Source organism: Porites lutea, chromosome 2 (assembly GCF_958299795.1).
Source record: "Porites lutea chromosome 2, jaPorLute2.1, whole genome shotgun sequence".
In the NCBI taxonomy this organism is placed as follows: Eukaryota; Metazoa; Cnidaria; class Anthozoa; order Scleractinia; family Poritidae; genus Porites; species Porites lutea.
In genome coordinates this window covers 41415880-41443071 of record NC_133202.1, presented here as the reverse complement: position 1 = coordinate 41443071, position 27192 = coordinate 41415880, and the positions used below count along the sequence as shown (strand labels likewise).

General features: G+C 39.7%; 1 protein-coding gene across 3 annotated transcripts; it reads left to right on the top strand.

Annotated features, from left to right (window-relative positions):
• The first annotated feature begins 286 nt into the window (after positions 1-286).
• On the top strand, positions 287-26701 carry LOC140928641 (bone morphogenetic protein 1-like). 3 transcript variants are annotated; one of them, XM_073378418.1, is made up of 18 exons: positions 287-522; positions 5440-5592; positions 6220-6343; positions 6509-6684; positions 7347-7562; positions 9060-9210; positions 9324-9574; positions 11881-12048; positions 12376-12655; positions 13362-13471; positions 15076-15261; positions 16174-16323; positions 16514-16729; positions 17158-17400; positions 18254-18382; positions 19497-19746; positions 20627-20814; positions 21657-26701. In XM_073378418.1, exons 1-18 carry the CDS (start codon positions 387-389, stop codon positions 21731-21733), a joined length of 3204 nt encoding a protein of 1067 aa, XP_073234519.1. In that variant the 5' UTR covers positions 287-386; the 3' UTR covers positions 21734-26701. The 3 variants fall into 3 exon arrangements, with proteins under 3 accessions (XP_073234519.1, XP_073234518.1, XP_073234520.1); XM_073378417.1 differs by having other exon boundaries at positions 288-522; positions 15073-15261; XM_073378419.1 differs by lacking the exons at positions 6220-6343; positions 6509-6684 and having other exon boundaries at positions 288-522; positions 15073-15261.
• Positions 26702-27192: the final 491 nt, after the last annotated feature.

Below are 27192 nucleotides of genomic sequence, written 5' to 3'. Positions count from 1 at the left end.
AGCTAAATAATCGATTAACTAGTCTTAAGTAAATATTTCAAGAATTCTGTAGGCCGCTCAAGCCGATTAAAGGTGTTACCCATCTGCAGACGAGAATCAACCGGGGGAAGTGACTAAATCTTGAGGACTTTAGGACAGGCGCCGAAACGTTTTAATAAATCCTTTTATATTTGGTCACGCAGCGTGATATGGTGATATCTGATCTCAGTTGATACATTTTATCAGTTTCCTGTAAGAGTTGTTAACCAACCTGCCATCACCTCTTCAACTCAGTAGACATATTAAAACGTATCATTTCCCATGACGTATCCCGGCGGAGGTTTCAGATAAAGTCGAGAATTCTGAGCACGAATTTGTCAAACAAAACACTTAGTACTTTAATAACAATGGATCGGTTCACTCGAAGCTCTCTCCTGCGCTTCGTTTTATCTGTGAGCTTAATATACAGAACTTTGACGATTCCTGTAGCGACTCAACATAGCGCCGCTTTTGACAAAATAGCCAGAGTCAATCAACAGTACGGTAAGAATCTTTATCTTTTATCAACCGACGTTAGCAATTGTCTACCTTTGGGTTGTAGCTCTAAACAAATGCGAATTTTGAGGTGTAGTTTACTTGTTCAATGTCCGTCCAGGGTGGGTTCTTTCTTGTTGTTTGCGCAAGGCACTTTTACTATTCAAATTTTGGGACAGACTTGGCGACCATGACATGTTTGTATTTATGATTATTCTTCACTATTTCTACATGAATCCACTCAGGGAAAGAGTCCTTCATGCAACAGTTCAGATGAAGATATTACGTTGCTTGAAAAAGCGTTTTCCGCTTTGCACGTGAATCGACTGTTGATTGTTGTCCAGGTTAAATATATTCCTTTTTCTATCTACACGTCTACGATTGTAAGCACCTTTTTGCTAAACTACTCACTGAGAAATGTTCTTGTAGGCTCTTTTGTGGGAGATTTGTTGTAGTTATTTCTAGAAAAATTAAACCTGTTTTAGAGACCACGAGGTGTTGGTTGTAAACGCACGGTCGCATTCTTGTAAAGAGAAACGTCCTTAATTATTTTGTGGTTTAAATGGCTGGCTGATATCGAAAGAAAACAAATTTCAGAATTACGTGTCTGAAACACACATGATACCTCAGAAATACAAACATAGTCGTTAAACATGGCGCAATTAAGCGGGTTTCGGTGACCGGGAAAATATCTTTGAGCTGCCGACGAATTTTTAAGAAGTGTCTGGCGGCCTTCTCTTCTGTAAAGTGAGTTTATACCAGGCTAACAAAACGGCGCTTTAAACAAAGCGGCGTGCCGTCTACTTAGAGTAATTGCCAATATGTGGTAACAAATGCTCCAACAAAGGAAACAGAAGGGTAAACTTTCAGAGTATCATTTATTGTTATCATTCTATATCATCAACGACTAGATTGGATTGCATTTCACCAAGATGTCACATATCAACGCTTTAGCAACGACTCCGCTTATTTTTGGGGGGGGCGCCAATAGTATTATTTTGCAAAAAATTCGGAAATGGATTAGAAATTAAATCATGGTTTCAAGACAGAGTTTTTAAAGTTTGCGGTTTGTAGAGGAAATATTCTTTAAGCATCTGTTATGTTATTAATAAACAGCTCATTGTTCAGAGAACGGGGCAGTTTTCGCAGCTTGTCATGCCGATCTCGGGTTGTTAACCGCAATGTTTTTCTAGCTGGAAATTTGTTAGCAATAGATTAGTTCAAGTTTTACATGACTGCAACAAAAACTCACGTTGCGAGCTAAAACCCTAGAAAACGTGTATTAGTACAGAGGGAATGGAGGTCAAGTAAGGAAGCCTATTTTTGGCACCCTTTCAGAGAGGGTACAGTATATCAACTCTTTTTAATTAACAAATTCGTGACAACGTCATTTTAATTCGTGACGAAGTAAATTTTCACCCTTATCCTTGGAATTTGCAGTCAACAAAAGCAGTCGTCTAATGATTCTAATGACTGACTCGTGCCGTGTCAACTTGGCTGACACGACACGTTTTCAGTTGCTGGGTGCGAATAGAATGTGCACAGACTACAATTCCCAGTTTAAAGTCTAAGGTCTATGTCTGTCCCTAGCATTTATGTTTTTAAAATTCTTGTGACTGGAAGGCGTCTTTCTTTTACAATACCTAATCAATCAAATTGAAACTTTTTATTGTGTCCCTAAAACCACTTCAAAGGCTTCAAAGCACAGATCTTCTTTACTAGCTAGTGGAGTACACGCATCCGTTGTTCATAATCCTCGATAAATATCCAATCGCGAGTGCAAAGGGTTTTACTCGTCACCGTGCTACATATTGTCGTTGTTTTAATTTACCATATTTGTGTTCGTTCCAAGGTAGGAAAGTTAGAGATGTGAAATACGTCACTTATCATTTTCAGTAAAGGGAAAGTTCTTATCAGCAAAATTGCACTTGACTGGACACTTGAACCATCAATGATCAGAGAACAACACACCCTCTTTTAATCCAGAATCAAAACTCCTTTATGTAGACTGGTGCAATAGGTTTAGATTGGTTTGGACCAGTCTAGAGAAGGAAATCCATGGGCCAAAAACAACTTTTAAGAACAGCGAATTCGATTGTCTTAAAACAACAGACCCTTTGCATTCTGCAATAAATCCACCCATAGATGGATTAAGTTGTTGGTTGTCGATGAATGGTCACCATTCCGTCGATACCAGTACACTTGTATTATAGTCGAAAAGTCCTCTCAGATGGTCACGAAATGATGACTTCATACGTGGTAAAAATGTTCTCAGCACGTCGCACGCGACTTATTTACATTTTTTACTCTGATTGTTTACCGTTTACAATTTTGCTATCCATTGTTTCTTGAAGCACCGTAGACGACCATTTTCTTTATTTTAAATCTGCTTTTATACCATAAAAAATTATTGGAAGTTATTTGTATATACAGTTACAATCAATTGGGCAGATTGTCATTGATATTATATCAACATACCCATTCTCAAAAATGTCCTTCAATTCTCTTGTACCGTTACAATGAGAAGAATTTGTTTAAAATCAGAACATCCTTTGATTGATCATTTACTTCAGTCTGGTGATCTCCAATTGTTAACTTTAAGTCAAAGTTAGGTACGTTTCATAAAATGTACTTTATTTTCCTAAGTTGAATCAATGTTTTGAATTTGGTTCGGCAGAGCAGTCAAATTCAATAATAAAGTTCTGCCTCGAACTACCATGCCACACGACTCTGGCACGGCAGTGATTATGCTTGGTCAAACTAAATTCATAAATTTCGGAAATGTGTTTTTATTTTAAATAGTCACACTAGAGCAGTTTTTCAAAGGACTCTATAATTTTATACTACATCTCCACAACAGAAAAAAATACCAGAGCTAAATAAATCCTTTGTTATTACGAGCCTTCTTAAATTCCCAATACCACTTAATTTCCAAGAGGGATTTTTGAATGTGTTAAGGTATTACACAGAAGGGCTTTAAAAAAGTCATGTCATTTCTAAGATATAATCACGAAAACGATAAAAATGTTACAGAATCAGCCATCAAACCATATTTTCGGCAAAAATATTAACGTTAGAATGGCAAATACATCCGCTTCCCCATAAAAAGTAGAGGACTCATGATCGGAAAAGATGCAGTGAAAGCTGTTTGACAGCACTATACACTATATATTGGATTAAATGAGAAAGGTCACAAGCTTGTCAATGAGCCGAAACACGACAAGGATAATAGAATCTTATTTATTGAAGTAAACTGTGTCAATTGTTTTTTCTTTGACTTGTAACTGGGCCAAAGATTGCATAAAAGATTGTTTGCAAAGTTCTCTGGCAGTCTGCTGTCACGAAACTCTTCAAAACCGTTCCTTATCGCGCCAAAGGCCCCTCGGCCATTGTTTCAGCACTTAAGAACTTTTTGATAACTCTTTTTCTTCGTAGGCAATATTTGTTTTTTGAGCCCGAATGTTTACACCAGGATTTACATTAAATTCGCGGTCACCAGTGAAAATATATCCTTCTCATTCAACCACGCTATTTACACTGTATTTAGTAAAATATAAATTGCCAAGTATAAGTCACGTTCTAAATGTTGTGTGCCATGCTAACCTTATGACCTGCAACTGGAATAATTCCTGATACTGACAGATACGCTCTGACGAGATAGTTTTCCTCTTTGCATTACTGTAATCTGCGATTTAAATAACCTTCAGAAAGGTATTTGGTGAACTGAAGTTAGACCTAACTGGGCAGTCTTGGGTTCATATAACGACGCCCTTGTTGGAGGAGAGGAAGAGGGGGAGGTGTATAGGAATATATCTAATCTGAGTCTTGAACCTCTTTGTTTCACCCAGTATGGAGGAAGCAGTGTTCCTGCCCATATATAGGTGTATTACTATTGTTTTGGGCGTTGTCTTCTTTTCTTTTGTTTAGTTTCTGTTCAACTTCGTGATGTTCATCGCTATTTCATAGGCTTACGCTGGCCTTATTTGCTGTGTCAAGGCCAAACAAGGTTTATTTACCTAATAATTGAATTTCTCATGGAAAATGTTCCTCGCATTGTGCAAGATTTTTCTGATAAAAAAAGGCTTGTTTATAGTGGACAGTGCATTTAGCTTATCCAGCTAGTTTAGAGGCACTCTACTCAAATACTTAGAAACAAATAATTCAAATACAACATAACAGGAAAGTCTCGATAATTAACGGGCCCGTAAAGCTGTTGTTGTTTACTTGCAAGATAGAGGTCTCAATAGTTTTGCATCCAACATGTTAAAACTGTCAGTTAATGAAACAAAATGGAGCAGTTTGTTAGCCAGGACCCGCGTTCTTATTCTTTGTAGTTCGATTTGAAAATTTGATTTCAGGCCCGAAAAGTTATCGGGACTTTCGAGAAACGGACCCCAGAGCGAGACTCGAACCCGGGACCGCCGGATTGCGAGTCCGACGCGCTGACCACCCGGCCACGCTGCCTCCTGATAAAATGCTTGAAAGTATGTTGACTTCACTTGGCGAGATAACAGGTTTCCAAACTGAGTACTGGTACAACTTTTAGAGGCCTGGGGCCTGTTTCTCGATAGTCGCGATGACGTTTCGGTTCCCGAAAGCCGTTTATGTTTGCCGTGTTTACATTTTTGGTCTTAAAAATTATACAATAAAACTGTCAGTTAACAAACAAAATTGATCAGTTTGAGAGCTAGGAACCGTGCTACTATTCGACAGGTTTTGATTTTTAAATTTTCCTTCGGGCCCGAATGTTACAGGAACTTTCGAGAAACGGGCTCCAGACCTGAAAACGGGGGTGTGGAAAAATGAAATGTTCTAGTCTGAAATAGAGTCAGGAGAACTGAGTGGTACACTCCCACTCTAGAAGCAACCCCAGGGTCTTAACTAAAATTTCAGTGTAAACAAAGAAACTGTTTTGTTTGTTTACAGCAAGGTACCAGAATAGAAGGGAGTGGCAGGTGGACATGAAAATCCCAAGAAGAAATGTAGGAGTAACTGGGGTTGACGGCTCTGCTCCAATACGAGATAAAACGAGTCTGTGGCCCAAAGGAATTATACCCTACACCATTGCTTACAGTATCCGTGAGTAAAAAGTCTCTCGACGTGCACGTGTATTAGCTAAGACTTTATTACTACGTACTTTATTAAAAAAGTAGGTACATAGATACACTTGCTAAAAGTTTTAATGTCTGCTTTTCTTTTTCTGTGTTACTATTGTACGTCAGTAAACAGTGTTAATTAGATCACTTAACTTCAGTGTTTTATTTATTTTCAGTTGCAATCTGCAAGGCTTTCTGATAGTTAAAGGTTTTTGTTTTTACGAGATAATTGTGTTGTTGATGTACAGCTGTATTTGTCTTACCAGACCACGACTAGCTTTCCAGCTATTTGCGGAACAAACTATTTCAACTTTTGTATTTTTGTACAAATAGTAAAGTTTTTGTTGTTGTCTAATTCATGCAAGTAGTATTGGTCAGATCGATTCATCTAGTAAGAAGACTTTTTCAAACATCTTCTCCAAGTTGTGTAAGCTCTTAAGCATGCCTCCTTGTAACTGAACAGCTAGTCGAATTTGACCAATCTGTCTTCTGCGCTTCTGTTGATCAGAGCGAACTACAAGATGTTCGTCTACGCCTATAAAAATGGCCAATAATCAGTTTGCCACATCGTTACTGACTCAATCTCATCACTAGACGTATTTCGTTTCAGCTGAATCCAGCAAAACCCGTCAGTTGCTTAGAGATGCGATGGCTGAATGGGAAAGACACACGTGTATTAGATTTGAAGAGAGAGTAAATCAGTCAGATTATGTAGAATTTTATTACGGCGAGGGGTGAGTGTTATTTGGTTTTATATAATAGATCTACTCGCAAAGGTCTTACTTGTAGTCTCAATGTCAACCTCTGTCCTCTTCGAACTTCACTATTCTGGATATCACAAAAAACGCCGCCCAAAAATTGTTTATTATCTCCTTGTTTCCTGTTTGTGTTTCATAAAGGTGTAACTCCGATGTTGGGCGAGCAGGCGGTAGGCAAACTACATCTTTGGGTCGAGGCTGCGCACATCATGGGATTGTGGTACATGAACTGGGACATTTAGTTGGCTTTTGGCACGAACAAAACAGGCCAGATAGAGATAACTATATAAATATTAAGGAGGAGAACATTATACCTAGTAAGTGTTTTGCAAATCGCAAAGAGAGAGACCATAAATTGTGTTATGTTCCTACAGACCAACCCTCTCCTAGCCAGCTCCAACTCCCACAGAGGGAAAAAAGCCTCACTTTCGATTGTTTTGAAATTTAACTTGCCAGCGAGGATTACAGGACACAGACCAAGAAAATAAATAAATTAAATAGTTTTTCAACACGAGAAGAGAAATCTCATGTCTCCGCGCGGTCGGGTAATATTCCCTATTTATTTATTTCCTTGGTTTGTGATGTGTAGACCTCGCCTCTGTTATCATATTAAGTACTATTTTCTATACCAATATCGAAAGTTATTCCACAGAGCAGCTTCAGTTTGGACTCTATTACGGTGCTGACACTTTACTTATCTTCAAGTTCTCTTTTTTTTACATATTTGAAACCTTTCCACCTTTTTAAAAGTAACTCTCGAATTCAAATAATTCCAAAATACACCTCGAGGTTTGAAGTCCTTTACAAATATCAGTTGCCAACGGATAAAAAAGTCGAGTTCCCCTAGATTACTGGTCAGCTTTTCTTTTAATTCCGGCACTGTTGATAATCTATTGTATGGTTTTGGTTCTCGAGATGTATGTTATTTGAAATACCATTTTTTATTGAAAAACAAATTGTGATCTTTTCTTCTTGTCAGAGTTTAAGTTTGCTTTTGATAAATACAGTAACCGCAAAATTGACAGTTTGGGTGTTGAATACGACTATAAGTCCGTCATGCATTACGGGGCGAAAGCGTTCTCCAGAAATGGTCAGCCTACAATAGTGGCACGTGATACAACAGTGAAGAAGTTTGGTAATAGTCACCTCAGTCCTCTGGACATAAGACAGGCCAAGCTTTTGTACAACTGCCCAGGTTAGTTCAAGAAAATAACCCGTTTTGTTGTATAGCTGAAAATTTTTTACCACTTGCGTCCGCGCGCTGTCGTAGGTAACAATTTTGGGCAACGCACGTCAACCGGAAGTGGACTTTTTGCCCTCTTGAACCGTGATTTTGAACAAATTTTTGTTAGCAAATCGTCTGTATAAGAACAAAGAAGCTTAGCAGTACAAATTTAGTAGCGTCAGGGTATTTTTTTATAAGAGAGAAAGGTTCACCTCTGGTTGACGTACGTCGCTCAAAAACGTCGCTGCTTAAACTCCCTTAACAATGTTTTTCGCAGCAAGTCTCTAATCGGGCAACATGGCAAATTCTTTGACGTCAGAGGGTAGAAGTGCACGTTGCTTGCGAGTGTTGACCGCTCGCATAGAATTATTTTCACGAATTTGTGCACGTAGCAGGGTCCGAAATTAACTTTTTAATAGGGGCGCCAACTGGCGATCAAGTATAAATTTTTGGTCGCCAGAGGGCAAATTGTGGTCGCCAAAAATTCCCCCTCCCTTTTTTTCAAATAAAAGTTAAACACGAATAAAAAATGCATGGTATGGGCGTTTTTATGCTCAAAAATTGCACTACTTTCGCTCTCGATACCAGAAAGCAACCGTACGTGTACGAGTGAAGTCTTATTTTTTCCACAAATTACTTCTTGGAGATATAAAGCTATCTAACCTAGAACACAGGAACAGAAAGCTGTCTGCCCATGACTGCACTGATCATATCAAAACTCTATTTTCTTCCGATAACTACCACGAAACACGAAACATAAACACGAGTCAAGCTTGAGTCAAGCTTAGAGTCAAGCCGCCTTGTTGCTCGTACCAGGCCACAACTGTGCCACATTACTCGTACCAGTCCACAAAGTACATAACGTACTTACCGTATTTCAGCTGAAAACAACATGGCGCCTTGGAAACGTTCAACTCGTATTGATCGTAGCTGTTGTGGAGGTATTATTACAACAAGATTCGTTTCACTTTTAATTAAAAAATATCAGCAGGACAAAAAGTAAGACACCTGTTGGCAAATAGCTTCGAGGTTTCAATTCTTAATCAGTTTCTCCGAACGTTAAAGTCCACAATAACAACCAGCTTTACAAGTCGCTAGCTGGCGACCAGCTATGAAATTCTGGTCGCCAGGACTAAATTTTTAGTCGCATTGGCGACCAGGAAGGCGCAATTTCGGACCCTGCGTAGAAAGTTTCTTCGTGGGAATATTACTAGATCCTTGGGGAACTAGTTAATTTTGTTGCCCTCGAATCTCGATGTTTACTGTTTTAATGTTTCAAAGGAAACAAAAAGGAAGGGAACAAAATTTACTGTTCGGACCAGTCATTTAGTTTAGCTAAAGAAAAATTTCTTAAGCCTCATTATAAACAACTTCTCCGTGATAAAGTGTCTCACTGGAAGCAGTTCTTGTTTTATCTTACTAAATGAAATGTTTTATTGACTTCGTGTGCCTTCTCGTGTTCCCCAGATTACCCAGAATTCCCACGAGATTTTGTTTGGAAGAACGACGGATCCATGGGAAGACAGGCAATTTGTTTAAGAATTTATCATCCAAGTTCAATAGGTTGGAAAGATAACTACCTCTGTTATCGCAAAGATAAACAAAATCTACAGCTCAGGTAACAAAAACATATTTTATCGTATCCACCGTTTGAGAGTGTCAAACATTGTTGTGGATCTAAATGGAACAGCTTATCAACCATCATAATGGTTTTTTCCTGGTATCTTCTAGGTGGTCCTATAGAGGCCCTTTAAGAGACAAGCGATGCACACGCATTCGCGTACCGACCAAATCTCATACAGAGGGCTGGGACCGGGCATACTTGTGTTGGCCGCACGATGGAAATTATAAATTCAAATGGTTGACAAATGAGCCCAGTGACAAAGATAAAGGCAGCTGCTTAAAGTGGACCGAGCCCCGTGATCCTACCTGGAATAACTCCAGATACTACTTGTGCGCAACTAAGCATAAACGAGCAGTGGGTAAGTTTTAAGCCCGGTGTTAATTCACACAGTATAGTTTTCGAATCGTTAACTCGTAACTGATCTTTTCATCATCGCATATCAACCTCATTGAACTACCTCACTGTAGCTTTTGTGACTTGACTTCAAATGAGCGTAGAAAAAATTACGCGGTGATTTATGGCATGGAAACAGATAGCTCGCAATGAGGTAGTTACTGGGAACGAGTAATAATTTAGGTCATATTATCTGAGCACTGAGCGTTCTTCAACAAGAACACAGATCGTGGTAACTTGCCTCAAAAGAGGAAAAAAAGACTCGTAAAATCTCGTTGACGAGAAGAGAGATTTTAAATCCAGCTTACTAATTAACCAGTCACCTGATTACTTTGTTAGAGAAGGACTCACTGTTTCAATCAATAGGTTTTATGTATGGAGCCAATGTACTGTCGCAATTTGTAATAATCATTGCACTTTGTAATACCTGTCGCAATTTGTAATAAATCCATCGCACTTTGTAATACCTGTCGCAATTTGTAATAAAACATGTCGCACTTTGTAATAAAAAAGCTGTCGCAATTTGTAATAAAAGTCCATCGTACTTTGTAATAAACTAAGCTGTCGCAATTTGTACTAATTCCATCGCACTTTGTAATAATTTTTTGAGAGTGATTCGACTTACTTCGTCAACATTAATATAATGCCAAAACATGCATGGTACTTCGTAAATAAAGATGATGACGTCTGCTAGCACGTAACATCTCCGTAAAATTTTGTTTGGTCAAACATGCACATCTTCCGCTATGAATTATTCTGCCTTGATTAATCACGAGACCAACTAGAATCGCTTTTATGAAAGACATCAAACTTCTTGTGATATATCACCAAAAAGATATGAATCATGTTTAAATTTAAAATATTTAAATAACAAAAGCAACATTTAACAACAGAAAATTTATGACTAACCTGGCATTCGTCGCCGAAATCCATGTCTTCGGGGGGGGGGGGGGGAAATAAGTTCATATATGTATGGGTTAGATAGGTAAGTACCGTTTGATAGGGTATGGTTTTTGTGGATCTCGAGCCTTTAATAGGGTATCATTTTTTACCTTGTTGGCCTTGTGTCTTTGGTTTGATCCTTAGATAGGGTAACTCAAGTAGTAATGGATGGTTTATTCCATCCTTTCCATTTTGCGGAAAAAACGTACTCCTGAACACGCTCGGAAGAATTGCAAGGTCTTACGAGTTGTATATACGTAGGGAAGGGGGATTTTTTACTATCCCCAGGGTATTTGCTTTAGAGGACTTCATATAGAAAACATTGTTTGAAGATAGAATGAGTACTCCTTTTGTTCCTATATGGGACCAAATCAAGTGAGAATAATGGACCAAATGGCCAGCCGGCTCAAATAAGTTTTATAAAAACAGATACATACGAAGGTATTGGCCAGCGACTAATTGGACTTTGTGTTTATGTTTCTGTTGTGGTTCGACGGTTTGCCACTAGTGACGTTTTTTGTTTATTTGCAGTAAACATTTTGAATCTTGAGGCCTCGTTTGATTAGGTTGGCCAAGATATGGAAGCCACTATTACTTCTTTAAGATTGCGCTTTAGACAAGGACGATGCAGCACGTGTTGTGTCAACCTGTCATAAGATCTAGCAGAAAAGCTTGAGCTTTCCTGGAGTCCTTATTCGAATGACGCAGGATGGATGTTACGATTTGCGGAAATTTTATGCTTTTTAATAATGGCTCGTTTGTGTCTAGTGTGTCTAGCTCTGTCCAGAGGCACATCCCCGTATTGGCCATATAAGGAAGTACACCCGCCGGGTAACCATTGAATGCAAACCACCTAGTACAATAGCAAAGTTTAAGAATAGAGTCTTTCGTAAGTCAGATAACTAATCAACATTAATTTAAAAAAAACTGTGAATAAAGTTAAATGGTTTGAATGAGCGGAGATGTTACGTGCTAGCAGACGTCATCATCTTTGTTTATGAAGTACCACGCATATTTTGGCATTATATTAATGTTGACGAAGTAAGTTGAATCACTCTCAAAAAATTATTACAAAGTGCGATGGAATTATTACAAATTGCGACAGCTTAGTTTATTTCAAAGTGCGATGGACTGTTATTACAAATTGCGACAGCTTCTTTATTACAAAGTGCGACACGGTTTATTACGAATTACGACAGGTATTACAAAGTGCGATGGATTTATTACAAATTGCGACAGGTATTACAAAGTGCGATGATTATTACAAATTGCGACAGTACAGCCAATGTATATAAAAAAAGGTTATCATTATTATTATTACTTTCGTAGACGGTAACTGGACTAGATGGTCTCCATGGAGTCAGTGTAGTCGGCGATGTGGCGGGGGAGTTCAAACACGGTCTCGAAGTTGCACTAATCCGCAACCAGCCTTTGGGGGTTCATATTGTGATGGCAGATCATTGGAAAAAAGGCCATGTAACTCACAAGAGTGTTCGGGTACGCACATTAAAGTTCTAACTAACCTGTTGATTATCTTGTTACCTTTTCCCAGAGCAAATAATGGCTGCTGTCATGGGTGGCCTTAAAAAGGCGCATTTCACGAGCTAGTCGTATTCCTTTGCGGTTCTCGTTTATTTTTCACACGCCTAGTGTTTCCCTGGCGTTGGCCATTGGTGATTAAGAATTGATCTTTTAATTACCCTGTCTGTTTAGCTCATGGGAGTTATACGATTCAAAGAATACTCAGGTCACATTAGAAACAGAAGACAAAAGTTTCTTACCGCAGCGGTTTGCCATAAAACCAAATTCCTTATTTACTTGCAGAGTGGCCGAGGTTCCCCGAGGATTTCAATTTCGGCCCAAAAGTACGTCCCAACGAAGGCGAGAACTGCCTTCGGATATACGAGAGGCGAGATTACTTAATTTGGAAAAATTACTTGTTTTGCACCCCTGGAGACAGGCGACAGTTGGGAATGCGCTGGTCAGACCAAGAACCAATAGCAAAGATGAGATGTACGCATATGTACGTACCGGCTGACTCAAGGGGAAATAAATGGAACAATAACTTTCTTTGCGTACCTAGAAACTCTGCTATGCCATACAGGTGAGATTTATAATAGAAAGGAACAATATACCTTTTTTTTTCGTAATATGGTTTATTGCCCATTGAATATCACATGATCTTTTCAGGTGATCTCAGCATATACGTGAGCAGGAATAAAGGATCCAGAGAATACACCCTTAAACATCGTCACATGAATCTTCTTAAAATAAAAATAAAACCGTCACATGATCTAGAAAAAGGCAATAAAATAACGAAGCGAAATGTAGTCGAGCTCTCCTTGCGACCACTCTCGTAAGCGACCGCGACTACTTTTGGGGTTACCAAATTGGACTTTTCCTTGTTTTTTTGCTTTCGTAAGCGACCACTCAGAATCTTATTCATATTAATCAACACTTTCATGAAACTACACACTGCGATAATGGTCTTAAAAATTGGACGTAAAGTTTAGCTGTGTCTATATCAGATATAAAGTCACTCATTAAACATTAATTTATTTTGTTTTTTCTTTATGAATTATTAATGAGTTTCTGAGGCTCTCGTAAGCTACCACGCCGGCTCTATTGTTTACCATGCGATCGCTTACCAGAGCTTCGAGTTTATTACCAAAGAAAGGCAGAGGAATTAAACCTTACTAGAAGCACCCAACAGCCTCACAGATTAATCCGAGAGACAGGCGTATACTCAGCAGAGTAAATTGTTTGAAATTTTCTGTTGTTTTGCTCATTCTTGTGTCGTGTGCGGATAGGTTCGTGTGGTCTTACAGCGGCAGAATTCCTAACTTACCTTGCATGAGATGGTATGCAAGAAGGGGGAGATATGGCTGGGATAGAACATACTTATGTGCAACAAAGGCCGGTAAGTCGAATAATCTAACAATACACTTTGGGTGGATTTCCCCCGTCGCGTAATTTTTACCTCTTACGCACGTAAATAGACTTGAGGCAATGTATGAAAGCCGCGCGTAAACGTAAAAGTTGAGCGAGTTTAACTTTTACGTTAACGCGAGACCTTCCATACGTTACCTCTATTTTATTTACGCGCGTGAAACTTACGTGCGTACGCACGTAAAAATTACGCGACAGTGTAAATCCACCTTAAGGAACCATTTTCAAGAGAGAGGTAACATATCCTCAATGCATACTCATTACCCCACCGCGTAATATTTGGGGGTAAGTACGTGGTGTAAGCATCATATAGTGGTTTCACGTAATCTCATAAATTATGCGATATAACTGTTCGCACCTCTATACCACATAGGCCTATATCAACATGGCCCTACATAGCACACATAGCCGTACCTAGCCCTACAGAACCGTACATAGCCGTACATTGCCCTACACAACCCTACATAGCCTTACATAACCATACATAACCCTACACAACCCTACATAGCCGTACATAGCGCTACATAGCCCTACACAAACCTAGATAACCCTACATAGCATTGTGTATGGTTGTGTAGCGTTGTGTATGGGCTATGTGGGGATATGCATAGCTATGTAGGGTTATGTATGGCTATGTATGGCTATGTAGGATTATGCAGGGCTATGTAGGGTTATGTATAGCTATGTAGGGCTGTGTAGGGCTATGCAGGGCTATGTAGCGTTGTGTAGGGCTATGTAGGGCTGTTTAGGGCTATGTAGGGCTATGTAGGGTTATGTTGTGCAGCTTTTTAGATGTAGGCCTATGTAGTATAGAGGTGCGAACAGTTACTTTGCATATGAAATTACGTGAAACCACGATATGATGGTTACACCACGAACTTACCTATTTGGGTTCGATTTCCGCGGTCTCCCGGGGGATGAGTGCGGGCTCATTTTCCCGAATAGCGGCTGGTAATCGAGCCTACGTAATATTAAGTAATGGCAAAAGTCCGCGACTGCTGAGGCAATAGGCATGTAACGAGCATAACATTGAAGTTGTTAACCGCCACCAGGGAAGGTGGGCTTCTCGCTAAATTGACCGTGTTCCCGGTGTACCGATTATTAAAATGACTACGTTTTAGGAGGCAGCACGGCCAAATTTATAAACAAAGGGCGCAAAACATTACAACCGCTACAAACATACGCGATTTTGAAGGAATGGGCGCGCAATTACTGTCATGATATAATTAATTATGCAGTGAGAATAGCACAAGCTAACGTCAGGTTAACAGCAACCTCGTTTCCAGAATTGCGGTACTCTTGTTTGGTGGAACGATCATCGCAATTCTTATGGGCCATTCCTGGTGTTGAGCAAATGGTTCACAGTCTTTGGAACTAGATTAATTTATATTCCATGTTGTAATTTCGGCTGTGAGCGGGAACACCCAGGATTTGTGACTTGGCCTAAAGGTGGTAGATTATGCAAAGTATAGCTCGTGGTTTTTGATTCTTATAAGCTGTTCTCCTCGCTATATTATTACTTTAAACTGGGTACGGATCATTTTTATGTAAATTATACAATTTTTACCCCAGAAGAGGCTAAACCAATAAACGGCGGCTGGTCAGCATGGACAGCGTGGGATTCCTGTAGCAAGAAATGTGGAAACGGCACTCAGCAAAGAACGCGTCTGTGTGATAATCCTAAACCACTCAACGGAGGGCTACAGTGTCAGGGACGGGGCCTGGACGAGAGAAGTTGTAACCTGAGAAAATGCCAAATCTGTAAGTAAAAATGTGAACTGAGGGAAAATAAATCTAAATGAAGATATACCCTGCCACTAAAACCTGAGTCTTTTCGGGATTGATTTGCAATAGCCTAAATGGTGATTACCACAAGTACAATGGTCATAGCAGCTTAGGTGGTATTGGAATTCTACTTGATTGATATTTTAAAACAAAATACCAAGACTGGAGACCCTGGATGTATACAACAAATGTTAGTAAGTGTAAAGCTTGGACGCGAAATAGAGCGTTTTCACCATGAGGCCCGCATCTATGCAAATCTGTTGGAACAAAAGAAAGTGTTTATGTAAGAAAAGGTTTAACTCCCTTAGGATTGGTTTGGAACACCAATATGGCTGCCGTTTCATTGATTTGGAACACCAATATGGCTGCTCTGTCGTCATGTGTAAACGCTCTATAGAGAGAGTGTACAATCTACGTGGATGAAAACAGAAACTCTTGGGAAAATTGTTCTATGAGTTTCTGACACGGGTGGCTCGGAAGGAAAAAACCCGATTTTGCCAACAGGAGTCGAACCTATGACTTTCTGGTTACTAGTTGAGATGTTCTAATACTAAGCTAACAAAAGACTCGTGTGCGCTAAGGCCGCTAAACTAGGTTCACGTGACAAACATCCTACACACTGCTAAGACAGGAATGTCTACATGTGCTATGCGTAATGATAGAAATTTGTGATCGTAAATTTTAAGGCTGGGGAATACATAAGAAAGATATTTCTTTCCCATTCAGTGACAGGCCGCTCGAAAGAAAAACTATGACCCTCTAGTTACTACTTCAGATCTTTTATCACTCCTTTCATTACAACATCAGTTCGTTCACAGCTCAAAATTGTAAGAATTCAGTTTCAAATCATGTAACTCTAAGCTTATTTTTTAATTGATATGTACACAGCTTGTGGCAGTATGTTAGCTGGATCTCGTGGCAGGTTCACTACTCCTCACTTTCCCAATGGGAACTCTGACCATCTGGATTGTGAGTGGATCATTGAAACAACTTCTGGACGAACTATCAACTTGGAGTTTTTGTCTTTTGATATTGGAGGTAGGTTAAGAATCTTCTGTTGATAGATATCTCCCTCTCATATCATATCTCCCTCTCATAGTCCATCATATATAACATTTATCACTACCGGAACCTTTGCGTTCGATAAGACATTCTAGCGCAATGATTATCTCCGGAAGATATGGCGTTGGGGAGTTTGAATCTGACGCTAATCTTGTTTCACCCTTAGGTTCACGACCATGTAATAACTTTGTGTCCGTTTATGACGGCCAAACGGACAAGTCCAGGCTTATTGGAAAATTCTGCGGATCTAGTGTACCGCCACTTGTCCTTTCAAGCTCAAACTACCTGTTAGTAAAGTTCCACTCTGATGAAGGAACACCTTACAAAGGGTTTAGTGCTAGATGGGACACCACTGCTGTTCCTACTCCGACTCCCACTGTAGGTAAGAAGCACTTGATGAATGATTCTCAAGATCAATAATAATTCATGAAGAGAAAACGAAGGAAAGTACTAACGTGATAGACAGCGAGCGGTTGTCCTTTTCTCAGAGACACGCGTGAGAAGCGAAAAAGTAAAATTATGAAAATAAACGGTAAAAAGAGATAGATGAGGTCGGAGGATGTTTTCTTTGCCGCTTGGGCTTCCGCCCTCGTTCCGCTATCGCGGCCTCAGGCTTGCTGTCGATCTACTGTGGCTCGAAAGAAAATCAGCCTATTCCGGGCGATCAGATAGAGGAGACGGTGCAAAGAAAAGCTATTATTTTGCGCCTTAATCTACCATTTGAAAGCCTGGAAAAGGCTAAAGAAAAATAAGGAGACTGCTCGAACAAAATTACTAAAACACGCTAACAAATCTGGTTGTTTGATACAGGGTGCAGTGGTATTATCGTCAAACCAAATGGAACTCTGGTTAGCCCTGGATATCCACGCTTTTACCCTCCAAATACAGACTGCATCTGGGTGATCTCCGCTCCTAAAGGCCATTATATTGAGCTCGAATTCAAGAGATTCGATATTCATAAAGTTGATGAAGGTTGTGGGTATGATTACGTCGAAATAAGAGATGGAAACTCGAGGAATTCACCATCCTTTGGAAGACGCTGTGGAAGAACAGGTAATAAAACATAAAACGTCAACACTATATTTGGAATAAGTAGCAAAACACTTCTCACTATGATAGGAGTCGATAATGCATGGGTTAATGACATTTTTACTTGTGTGTTACTAATGCGCAATCGTACAGTTTCTACTCCTTCTAATCAGTTTCAGTAAGAATTTCATAACACGGCACTGAATGAGGATTTTTCGACTGGTTGAAAATTCGTGCGTTTTATAGGTGTTTCTTTCACATGGAACCACTTTCACCGTACGAAAATTTAGGCGCCATTCGAACGCCATGACTGTCGAAATTTTTGTACGGCAGAGGCGTGGTTGCATGAATGCGTGTCAACTCAGCCATTTTGGATTTGCTAAAGTAGCACTACGCATGGGTAGATGGTTAAACCGCTAACAAGAGTTAAAATTCAACCTGGTTGGTCATTTCCGTTAAACAGAGTGAAAATTTCGAACGGTTCCAAATGAGAAAAGTGTTCCGTACAATTTTTTTTAACCGGTCGAAAATTCGTACGCTGCCATGCGAACGTAGCCTTAGTTTACCTCCAGGTGTGGAGCGCGGGAGAGTTCTTTTGAACAACTTGTTAGAACGTTTTAAGGTTCCCAACACCACCTGACCATTTCCTAGGAAATATGTAGACATTTAACAAGCGCTCCCACGTTTGGCCAAGAAACTTCCCAGCGCTTCCTTCGTACAAGAGCGAAATTATTGCTTTGCATTAGGAAGAACTTACCCTGATCGTCTGCCTCTTCCTCCATCGCGGTGCGGTACCTTTCGTCTGCTGTGTTTCGTGAGCCGTGGAATTTAGCCAACTATCACCGTTAGAACTTACCATGTGATTTATATATTTCAGGAGAAAATTTCACAACGATCTCCAACCAGGCGCGCATCAGGTTTCACTCAGACGACTCGTACGAGAGGCGGGGGTTTATTATGACTTGGAGGAGTGTGGCAACCAGCACCCCAGAGCCTCCTACAAAACGTGAGACAATTATATCTAGACAAAATGATATAGGCATTCACGTTTTACAAATTGCCATGCTGGAGAGGAAGAAACGCATTGGGAGAAGAGATAAACAAAGAGCTCTCATCGTTTAATTTCTTTGGCTCCCAGTGCGTCTCCTGCTTTACAGTATGGCAGATTTGCACCACGTAAATAACTAGCTACAAGCATAGTTATTTTAAAAAGTAGGATACCAGTGCTGCAAGGTACCCTTATTGTACAAGTGTGGTGACGTGGTCGAGCAGTTATTATCGCGTCGTAATAAGATTCGTTGAGTCCGGCGCGAGGATAGAGCCTTTCTAACGCTTTGTTGTATTAGACAAGAAACTTTGCCCCACTTAGATGCTTCTTGTTACTAAAACCGGGTTAAACACTGGCCGTGTGAACCTTGCGAGCAAGCTCTCCCGGGGATATGGGGGTGGGGAAGGGAAGGAAAGAGGGGATCTCTCTTTCCCTTCTCCAACCTCATTCTCGCTTGCGGGCTAGCTCGAAGTCTTCCTCTACTTTTTTTCGTGATGTTAAGTAAAACCATTCTGCCGTCTAATAGAGCCATCATTCATTCTATTGTAACTATCGTTCTTTTTTTTCAGTTGAGCCTGCAGTCAAATATTTTTCGGTCTATGCGGGCGCAAAAGCGTGTTTAAAACTTTCTTCATTATTGTCTGTACCAAACTTATAATTGGTTTAAACACCAAAATGTAAGAGAACTTCACAAACAAACATGTTTCGAAATAGCTAGTTTTCCAGCTAACATCCTTGCAACAGAATCTCCTCTGAATCTAAATACCAACGAAATTCTCGAGAAGGGGCGGATTAACAAGTGAAATAATAATCTTTCCGTTGCTTTCGTTCTCAAATCTTATTATTGTTTGAATCCTCCTTCAAAATGGGTTTAGGACATTTTATTTTGTTAAGTGCTTTTCTGGAGGTTCGTGCATTCTGTTTGCGGTTATAAAAACATTCTTTGCGGGGAAAAGTGTTTTGTAGCTTAACAAAACAGAGAAATTGCTGTATCAGCTTGATCATTACCAGGTGGCTGTTCTGGAAGTCATTATATTTCACTCATTTATACTTTCTATCATTGCGTTTGTAGCGGTGTGTCCCCGTGGTTGGGTATCTCATGTGATTGATGGAACAGATAAGGTGTATTGCTATTTGGTGAGACTCAACACGCTCACCTGGGACCTGGCAAGGAAAGACTGCATCAACTCGAACTCTGAACTGCTCAGTATCGCTAATGCCCAAGAACAAGAATTTGTGACTAAGCATCTTCTTGCCAGGTCATTCATGTGGATTGGGTACAACGATCTCGAACGGGAGGGCGCCTGGACTTGGAGTGACAGGTATTTTGTTTGTCATGTGAGCAATTTAAACAAGCAGTACGTGCCATGTTAGGGAGCGTAAGCAAAGATGTTTTTGATCGACGCACGCCAACCGGAAGTCGGGTCTTTTCCCTACCAAATTTGTATTGTTAGGTCCCTTTGCTCTAATAGAAACGATTTGCTCGAAAGTGCAAAAAGCACACTTCCGGTTGACGTGCGTCGCCCCAAAACGTCTTTGCTTAAGCTCCCTATTGGTGTTCCAAAACAATAAAACGGCGGCCTTGTTGGTGTTCCAAACCAGTCCTGTGGGAGTTGAATCACGTGAGTGAAAACGTTCTACAGACCATCTTCGCTTGTTTTCCACCCAATTCAGCCCAAGTGGTGTTGTTAACCCAGGGAACTATTTATTTCAGAGCCCGTCCTATCGACGTGCATGTGTATGCATAGTCTATGAAAGACAAAAGGCGAATTCCCTTAAAAGCACATTCGGTGGTTTGAATTTGAAAAAAAAAATAAACATACAAGTCGAAAATGACTAATCGACACTTAAGAGACGGAGGGAACTTTCCTTGTTGAAGAACCAGGTGACATTGCTTTTATCCTATCAGTCCTTAAGCGAAGAAAGATGGCAGGTATCGTAAATAAAGTCTGTTGTTATCATACTTCCAAGATCTGCCTGCGGGAAAACATTTTTAGAACTAGACGTAAGAGCCTGTTTATATTGAAGTGGAAGACCCTAGGTAGGTGAGGGAACCCGCTCGTTTATATAATCTCTCATTTTACCTTGATCACGTTTACATGATCTTGGGTCCCCTACCTACATGTAAACAGGCCCTAAATGTTGAATCGAGTCAAAGATTGTGGGTGCTTTGAAGCTAACATTTTATTTTACGCCCTTTAGAACACCAATCAGGTACCAGAATTGGGCAACGGGTGATCCTAACAATGGAGGCTCGTATAGAATAAGCAAGGATACATCCAGGAACGACTGTATAAAATGTGAAAACTGTGCCGTATTGAAATCTGATGGAAAATGGAACGATTACCCCTGCACGTTTAGGTTCAAGTACATTTGCAAGGCCAGAGCAAGTAAGTTGTGCTTTGCTTGCTGGAAAGTTAAGTTAGTAAATTATGCTTAATGTAAGCTTTAATACTCGAGCGTCGTGGCTTGCCACGAACAGACTCAATTTGGCATTTTCAAGGGGAAACAAACCTACACGATTACATAAACAAATAACGAATGTTCGATGACAATAGAAAAATAAATGGCAGCTGAAGGAAAAGTGATCGGAACATCGGGCTTATTACACGAAGGTCCGAATGAAAACCAACAATCAACGACAAAATTAGTTGAGAAACCTTGCCATAAAGGGCCTTACTAAAATTTTGCCGACTTCAAACCAGAAAAAGGTAGTCCCCCAACCCCTCTATGCAATGTTGCGCCCCTGTTCGAGCTACATGTAATAAACAACAAACACCCTAACTTTGAATGGTTGAGTGGAGAGAAGGGGTGTGGATTGTTTTGTTCTCTGAAGTGCCCATTTGAAGACATTGTCTCAACAATTTTGTCGCCGATTGAAGGTCACTACATCTTTAACTCTACAAAAAAAATTGTGTTTACTTGAAGTATACTGCACTGCAAAGTTTAGTCAGTTTCATGCAGTTGAGGAAAACAACAGTTGATTACTCCGAAAGGCAAGTCAAACAAACCAACGGTTACACTGCCCACCGTATACATACTTAGCGAGCGATGAATTTATTATCTGTAATCAGTCCAATGTACTTTCTAGATGGCTCAGTGGTAGAGTGAGAACTTATGTGATCGGGATCTTGCAATGTTCTTAATCACTGCCATACAATGCTAACCATAATTTAGTGCCATCTCCTCATATTAATGAAGCAGACCAATCTAACGCAGTTTTCTCCCGCAGGTCATCTCTCAGAAAGTCAAAACACTGTCGATGGGTACATAAAGGCGAAACATGAAGATGAGCAAGGCAACGGGTAGAATTATGAACAGTATATATTGGTTAACTATTGTCATCTGAGGTGGATTACAATTATTTTCCTTTTGGTCCGTGTATTAAATATGACCTTAAATTTAAGGACAAGAGTAACACCCCTTGTTGGCTGTTCTTATAAAATAAATTTGTGATACGAATTTACAGTTGGATGGAAGTAAGACTCAGATTAACCTCGTCGTTATGTTATATATCTCATCCAGTTTTTTATATCTAAATCTTGTTCGTCTTTTCCCATCGAACGTCTGCCCGTGATTCGCAGTAGAGTTTGTTTGTACCCAATGTCGACATGAACCCAGCATTTACGCAAAGGACAGGTTACTAAGAACCCGTCATTATCTGGTCTACGTAGAACGATTTTTGAAACGGTTTCCACAACTTTTTGAGCATTTTGATGGACTTCCGAAAAAGGTAGAGTCAACATCCATGATGTTTTGCAGGGTCGGACAGTTTCAGAGCCATAGAAATAATATGAAACCTTTCAAATTAACGACTTTTCTTTCAAAGCAACCGCGAGAATTCGATTGATCGTGCATTAAAACCTAGGAAACCCATCAAAAGTCAAAAGTTTGTAGAAGCCGTGTATAAAACGATGTTGAGCGGCAACGGTAAAGGATGGTTGTTTTTAGGATTGGAAGTTAACAAAATAGTTAACAATAGACTTGCTTCCCTTTGGGAGGATCCAAAATTAGGTTCTTAAGACTCGCTACAACGAAAAAACAAACAAACAAATAAAAAAATCCAAAAATCGATTCTTTCGCCGGTTCAAGGTATGTTGGCAGTGGCTAGAATAAATAGCCCCAAATCAAGTTGGACACCTCAAGATTACACGACGCAATTTTCCTGGTAGAGAAACATTTAGTGGGTAATTCACCCCAAAATTGTACAAATTGAGAAAACCAGACATGCAAAAAAAGAGAGTTGAATACAAAAAAGTTGTGTATGGTTAAGCATACCGAGGTAGTGAGTTGAGTTAAGCAATGTTTCAAAAACTGTTGGCTTTCAAGAAATGCGGTGAATGCCATGGAAAGTATGTTAGAAAAACCAGTGTCAGCAGTTAGCGCTTGACTGTTTATTGGGTTAGGGATGTGATTATAAAGCAAATGATGCGGGTGTCAAGCTATTTGCTACATTTTAAAAAGCTAAGATCGAATTGCAAAACAATGGTCTAGTTGGATTGGATTAAAATTTTAGAGGGTTGGGTCAACGTTTTCAAGACTGTAATGAGTGTAGCACAGGATTGACCCAAAGAAAAAATATCCTCGTGACAAAGGCCCTTTAAGCCTTACTTAGTTGGTGTTTTTTATCATTCGCGTCAAGTTATCAGACTTGTTTTCATCAGTATTATTTTTAGTGAAGATAACACCCTGATTCTGGGGTACCCATTTTAGTTAAAAGCAAACCAAGGTATTTTGCCTCGAACCCAGCCTCATATTTGCACGGGAATAAACTGCTTGTCAGATAACTGTTTCCAAAGAAACGCACGAATGATAATGTTAAAAATCCGGATTAAGATTTGAACTAATGAATCTAGTCGAAAAGTAAATCTTTGGAATTCAAAATTATTGTTAGATTTTAGTAAAGATTCAAGAATCTGGATTTGGATCTTCCTAAAGAAACGCAACCTAACCTTAACGACTAATCCCGGGAGAAACGTTCATTTAGTTTCCCGATAATTTCATTTTTATTTGAGGGAAATAAATTACCTGGTTTTCCGAAAGGCTAGTCATGAACTAATTTATCATTTAACTCAGTGATCCAATATGTATGCAAAGTGGTGGCCAACATCTGGGGAAACAGTGCACTTAAAAACTTATCAATGTTAGCGTACCCAGCATTTCAAAAAACCTGAGAACATAATTAGAACATTAGAGAGGCCTTTACTATTTATTGTACATCTGCGGGAATTCCTCACGACAGTAATTGTACTAGGACTTAGTGGAATCCGCTCTGTTAACAAACAAATCAAATTAAACACGAAGTTCTGTTGCCAATTAACCATAACGATAAAAAGAACTCTGAAAAAAGTAACGGTTTCATCGTCTTGACAAATGAAATGAGAAGAAGCCCAACAGATTTTGCTTAGACGGAAAAAAGAGTATTCCTACAAGTACAACTGTCCTATGATGCTCACTTTCCAGTTACAATGACCTATTATTAGGGAGCTCAAGCAATGACGACGGCAACGTCCGCGAAAGCGTCACCAACTTATTATTCCAACTCTTCTCACGTGTCAAATGTTGGCGACTTTTTCAAGAGTTGAATTCTAAAGGACTGTAACTAAGTTCTAAGAAAAAGGAAATCGTTGCCTTGTGCTCACGTCCTCCATTAAACGTGAAATTAGGAAGTTTCACGTCGTAGTCGTGCAAGGAGAGGAAAGAAATGTACAAAAAAGCGCGATTCACGTGCAAAGTTGTTGTTTTGCCAATCTAAACCTATTGCTTTTTTGCCTTCCCGTGGACGTTGAGGACGCCGTCGTCGTTGCTTGAAGCTCCCTAATTCTGATTTTCTGTATGCCTAGAGCCAAGCCAATCAGATAGGGGAATTCTGCTGTAGTTATCATTAAACTGGTAAGGTCATCAGAACATGGTCCTTAGAAATGCTAGGAATCCTTAATTGCAAAATAAGGGATAGCATTTGTTACCAAAGTCTACAAGGTAAATTTTTTTGGTGCAAACTGCAAGCTAACGATGTCTTCTGAGGAAGTGCAACCGGGTTAGATCTGTTTTCCCGCCCACCACTATTTACGATGTATTAATACGAAAAGTTTAACTCACCTGCTCAACGAGATCCCCATGATTTCACTAATGATTTTCTGTTTTCTGTGGAAAAAAGAGTCTATTAAGCTTGGTTTTAATTACTGCGAGTGACGCAAGCATAAAGCTATGGTAAAACGGGCAACAAAAACCTGCAACTTGTTTTGCAAAACAAGTTGAAAAGGAATGTTGCGCGTTTTACCACCCACGTTCAAACAAATCAGGTTGTTGCAAGTTGCGTAATACTGACTTCTGATTGGAGAAAATTACACGGGAGTCGTGCTATACACGGTCGTTAGGTCACTTGCTGCAAAACAAGTTTGCCTTGGGCCGATAAAGCGCACCACATGTACAGATTTTGTTGCAAAAAGTAGAGCTACTCCCTACTTTCTGCAACAACTTTTCGCAACCTGCAACAAGCTGATTTGTTACAAGACAGGTTTGATTCGTGGGTGGTAAAACGCGCAATATCGCTATTAAACTCGTTTTGCAGCAATGTTAGACCTTTTGTTGTCCGTTTTACCGTACCTTAACTCAAGCATGAGCAAAGTCTTGTGACAAGTAAGACGAACACTGCGCAAGCTCAACGACATAAAGATAAGAACCAGAAAAAGAAAATTTTAGTGCTTGTGTTTACACTTGGCTTATGCTTACTTTTAGGCCGTTCTTACAGTGAAAAAAGATTTAATTCTTGTGCTTTTGCAGTTTGCGTCGCCAGTGAAAACTCGGCTTTGCCTGGGCACGTGATTTGTTAATTTGTTATTTTCATGACGGGGTTAGGTAACTGGAAAGAAGACGTCAACTTGAAACACGCGCCGCAGAAAGTATCATACAAACAACTCAAGGCCTCGCACAAAAAGCTCAATCCTTTCCTTGGTATGAATGTGGTGTGTCCAGCGTTATGTTAGTTCCACATAACGGGAATGAGAATAGATATTTAAGTGACATATTTTAATATTGGCTTTCTTTACACGTATATAATAGCAACAAGGAGAGAACGACTTTAGTTCATTTAACGTCCTGACTATTGTAAATAATAAATGGAATGATATTTCTGGAGAAAAAGCTTAGAATAGATCGGTTTCGAGTTACCAAATTCATACTTGGCGCCAAGGCTGGGGGCACTATAAAATAAAATACAGTGGAACCCCCCTAATGCGACCACCGTTGAGCCATAATTCCTGGTTGTAATAATGAGGTGGTTTTATTAGCGGGGTCTTCAAAATAATAAAATAAGTCAGTGATTTTTATGTTTGGGTCGAAAGAAAATGGTCGTAATAACAGATAGTGGTATAAACGGGGTAGTCGTAAGGCGGGTTCCACTGTACATCAATTATTCATGTATGAAATTTCGATTCGATTTCTTTTGTTATATATTCCACAACCTCGTTGGCCCATTTACCCTAACGCCTTGTCCACACTAATGTGTTTTCAAAAGTATTCGCTTTCTTTGTCATCGAAAACGCATAGATCCATTCGCGTCCACACTACCGATTTGATGCGTTTTCGACTGTCCAGACAAAAACGTAAGAAAACGATAGCATTGCTCGTTGTGACGTAAATTGAACTCTCAGCGCATGCTAAAAACACATGCGCCTGCGATACTTTTGGGCATGGTTTTCATTTTATGCGTTTTCGACCGCCTACACTAATCCGACATGTATAAATTTCGTTTTGATCCTCTGTCAAGTTTGTTTTCAAATCGATGGGTTGTCGATGTAAACGCTCAGCGTATTGGTGTGGACGGAAGGCCTAAACGCATCGGAATGTGTATGTTTTGAAACGAAAACACATTAGTGTTGATAGGGCCTACACAATTGGGATGCTTAAATCAATGAGCTACTGAGTACTCATTGACGGGCAGGTCAGTCGTGAGTTGCCTGTAAGTGAAAAAGGATGTCCTAACTTTTACTCAATTAAATGTATCTACCGATTAACAGGTTAATATGAATATTCAACGGTGAAATTGTAAAGGGAGGTAGTATACTTGGTATCGACCTAGTAGTAATACCTCCTGGTAGTAATTCATTTGGAAATGGAATGAAAGAGAAATGGTTGCTGGGAGAGGAGTAGCTCAAGTTTTCTTGCGTAAAATCTTTTACCACTTAAATGTAACTTAAGCAAGCATTAGACATAAAAACTCGCGATGGCGAGATTGTTTTACCTGGATTTTAATAAACGTTTGTTGTTACTTCTAGACTTGCTCTCGAAAAGTGATCCTCATTTGAGGTTATTTTTTCTTCAACCCTTCTGTCCCCAGACCGCGTTATGCCGTAATCCTATGGTGTTGCCATTTAAATGCAACCACTTTAGCATAACTCTTGCATAGTAATAATTACTTCTTAAGATTTCACAAAAAAAGTGATTTTTTTGGCCAATATCACCAGTGGACAGGTTAATCTTTTGGGTCCCTTTGGTTTACTTGTTGGCCCAAACTACAGTCGAACCCAATCAACACCTCGCACGGGACATCAAAGGAACATGCCCACCAAAAAGCGTCCGCATTAACCGGTTGACCTTATTATTGGAGGATTGCCACGTCCAGGAAAAAGTCAGAGGAAAACAAAAATTTTTCATGGTCAGGGAAAACCTTAGTTTTTGTCAAAGTCAGTGAGTGAGGGAATTATATTTTCCGGTTACAGTTCATACGTTTTACATGGAGATGGTGAAATGCATTTATTGCGGAAAAG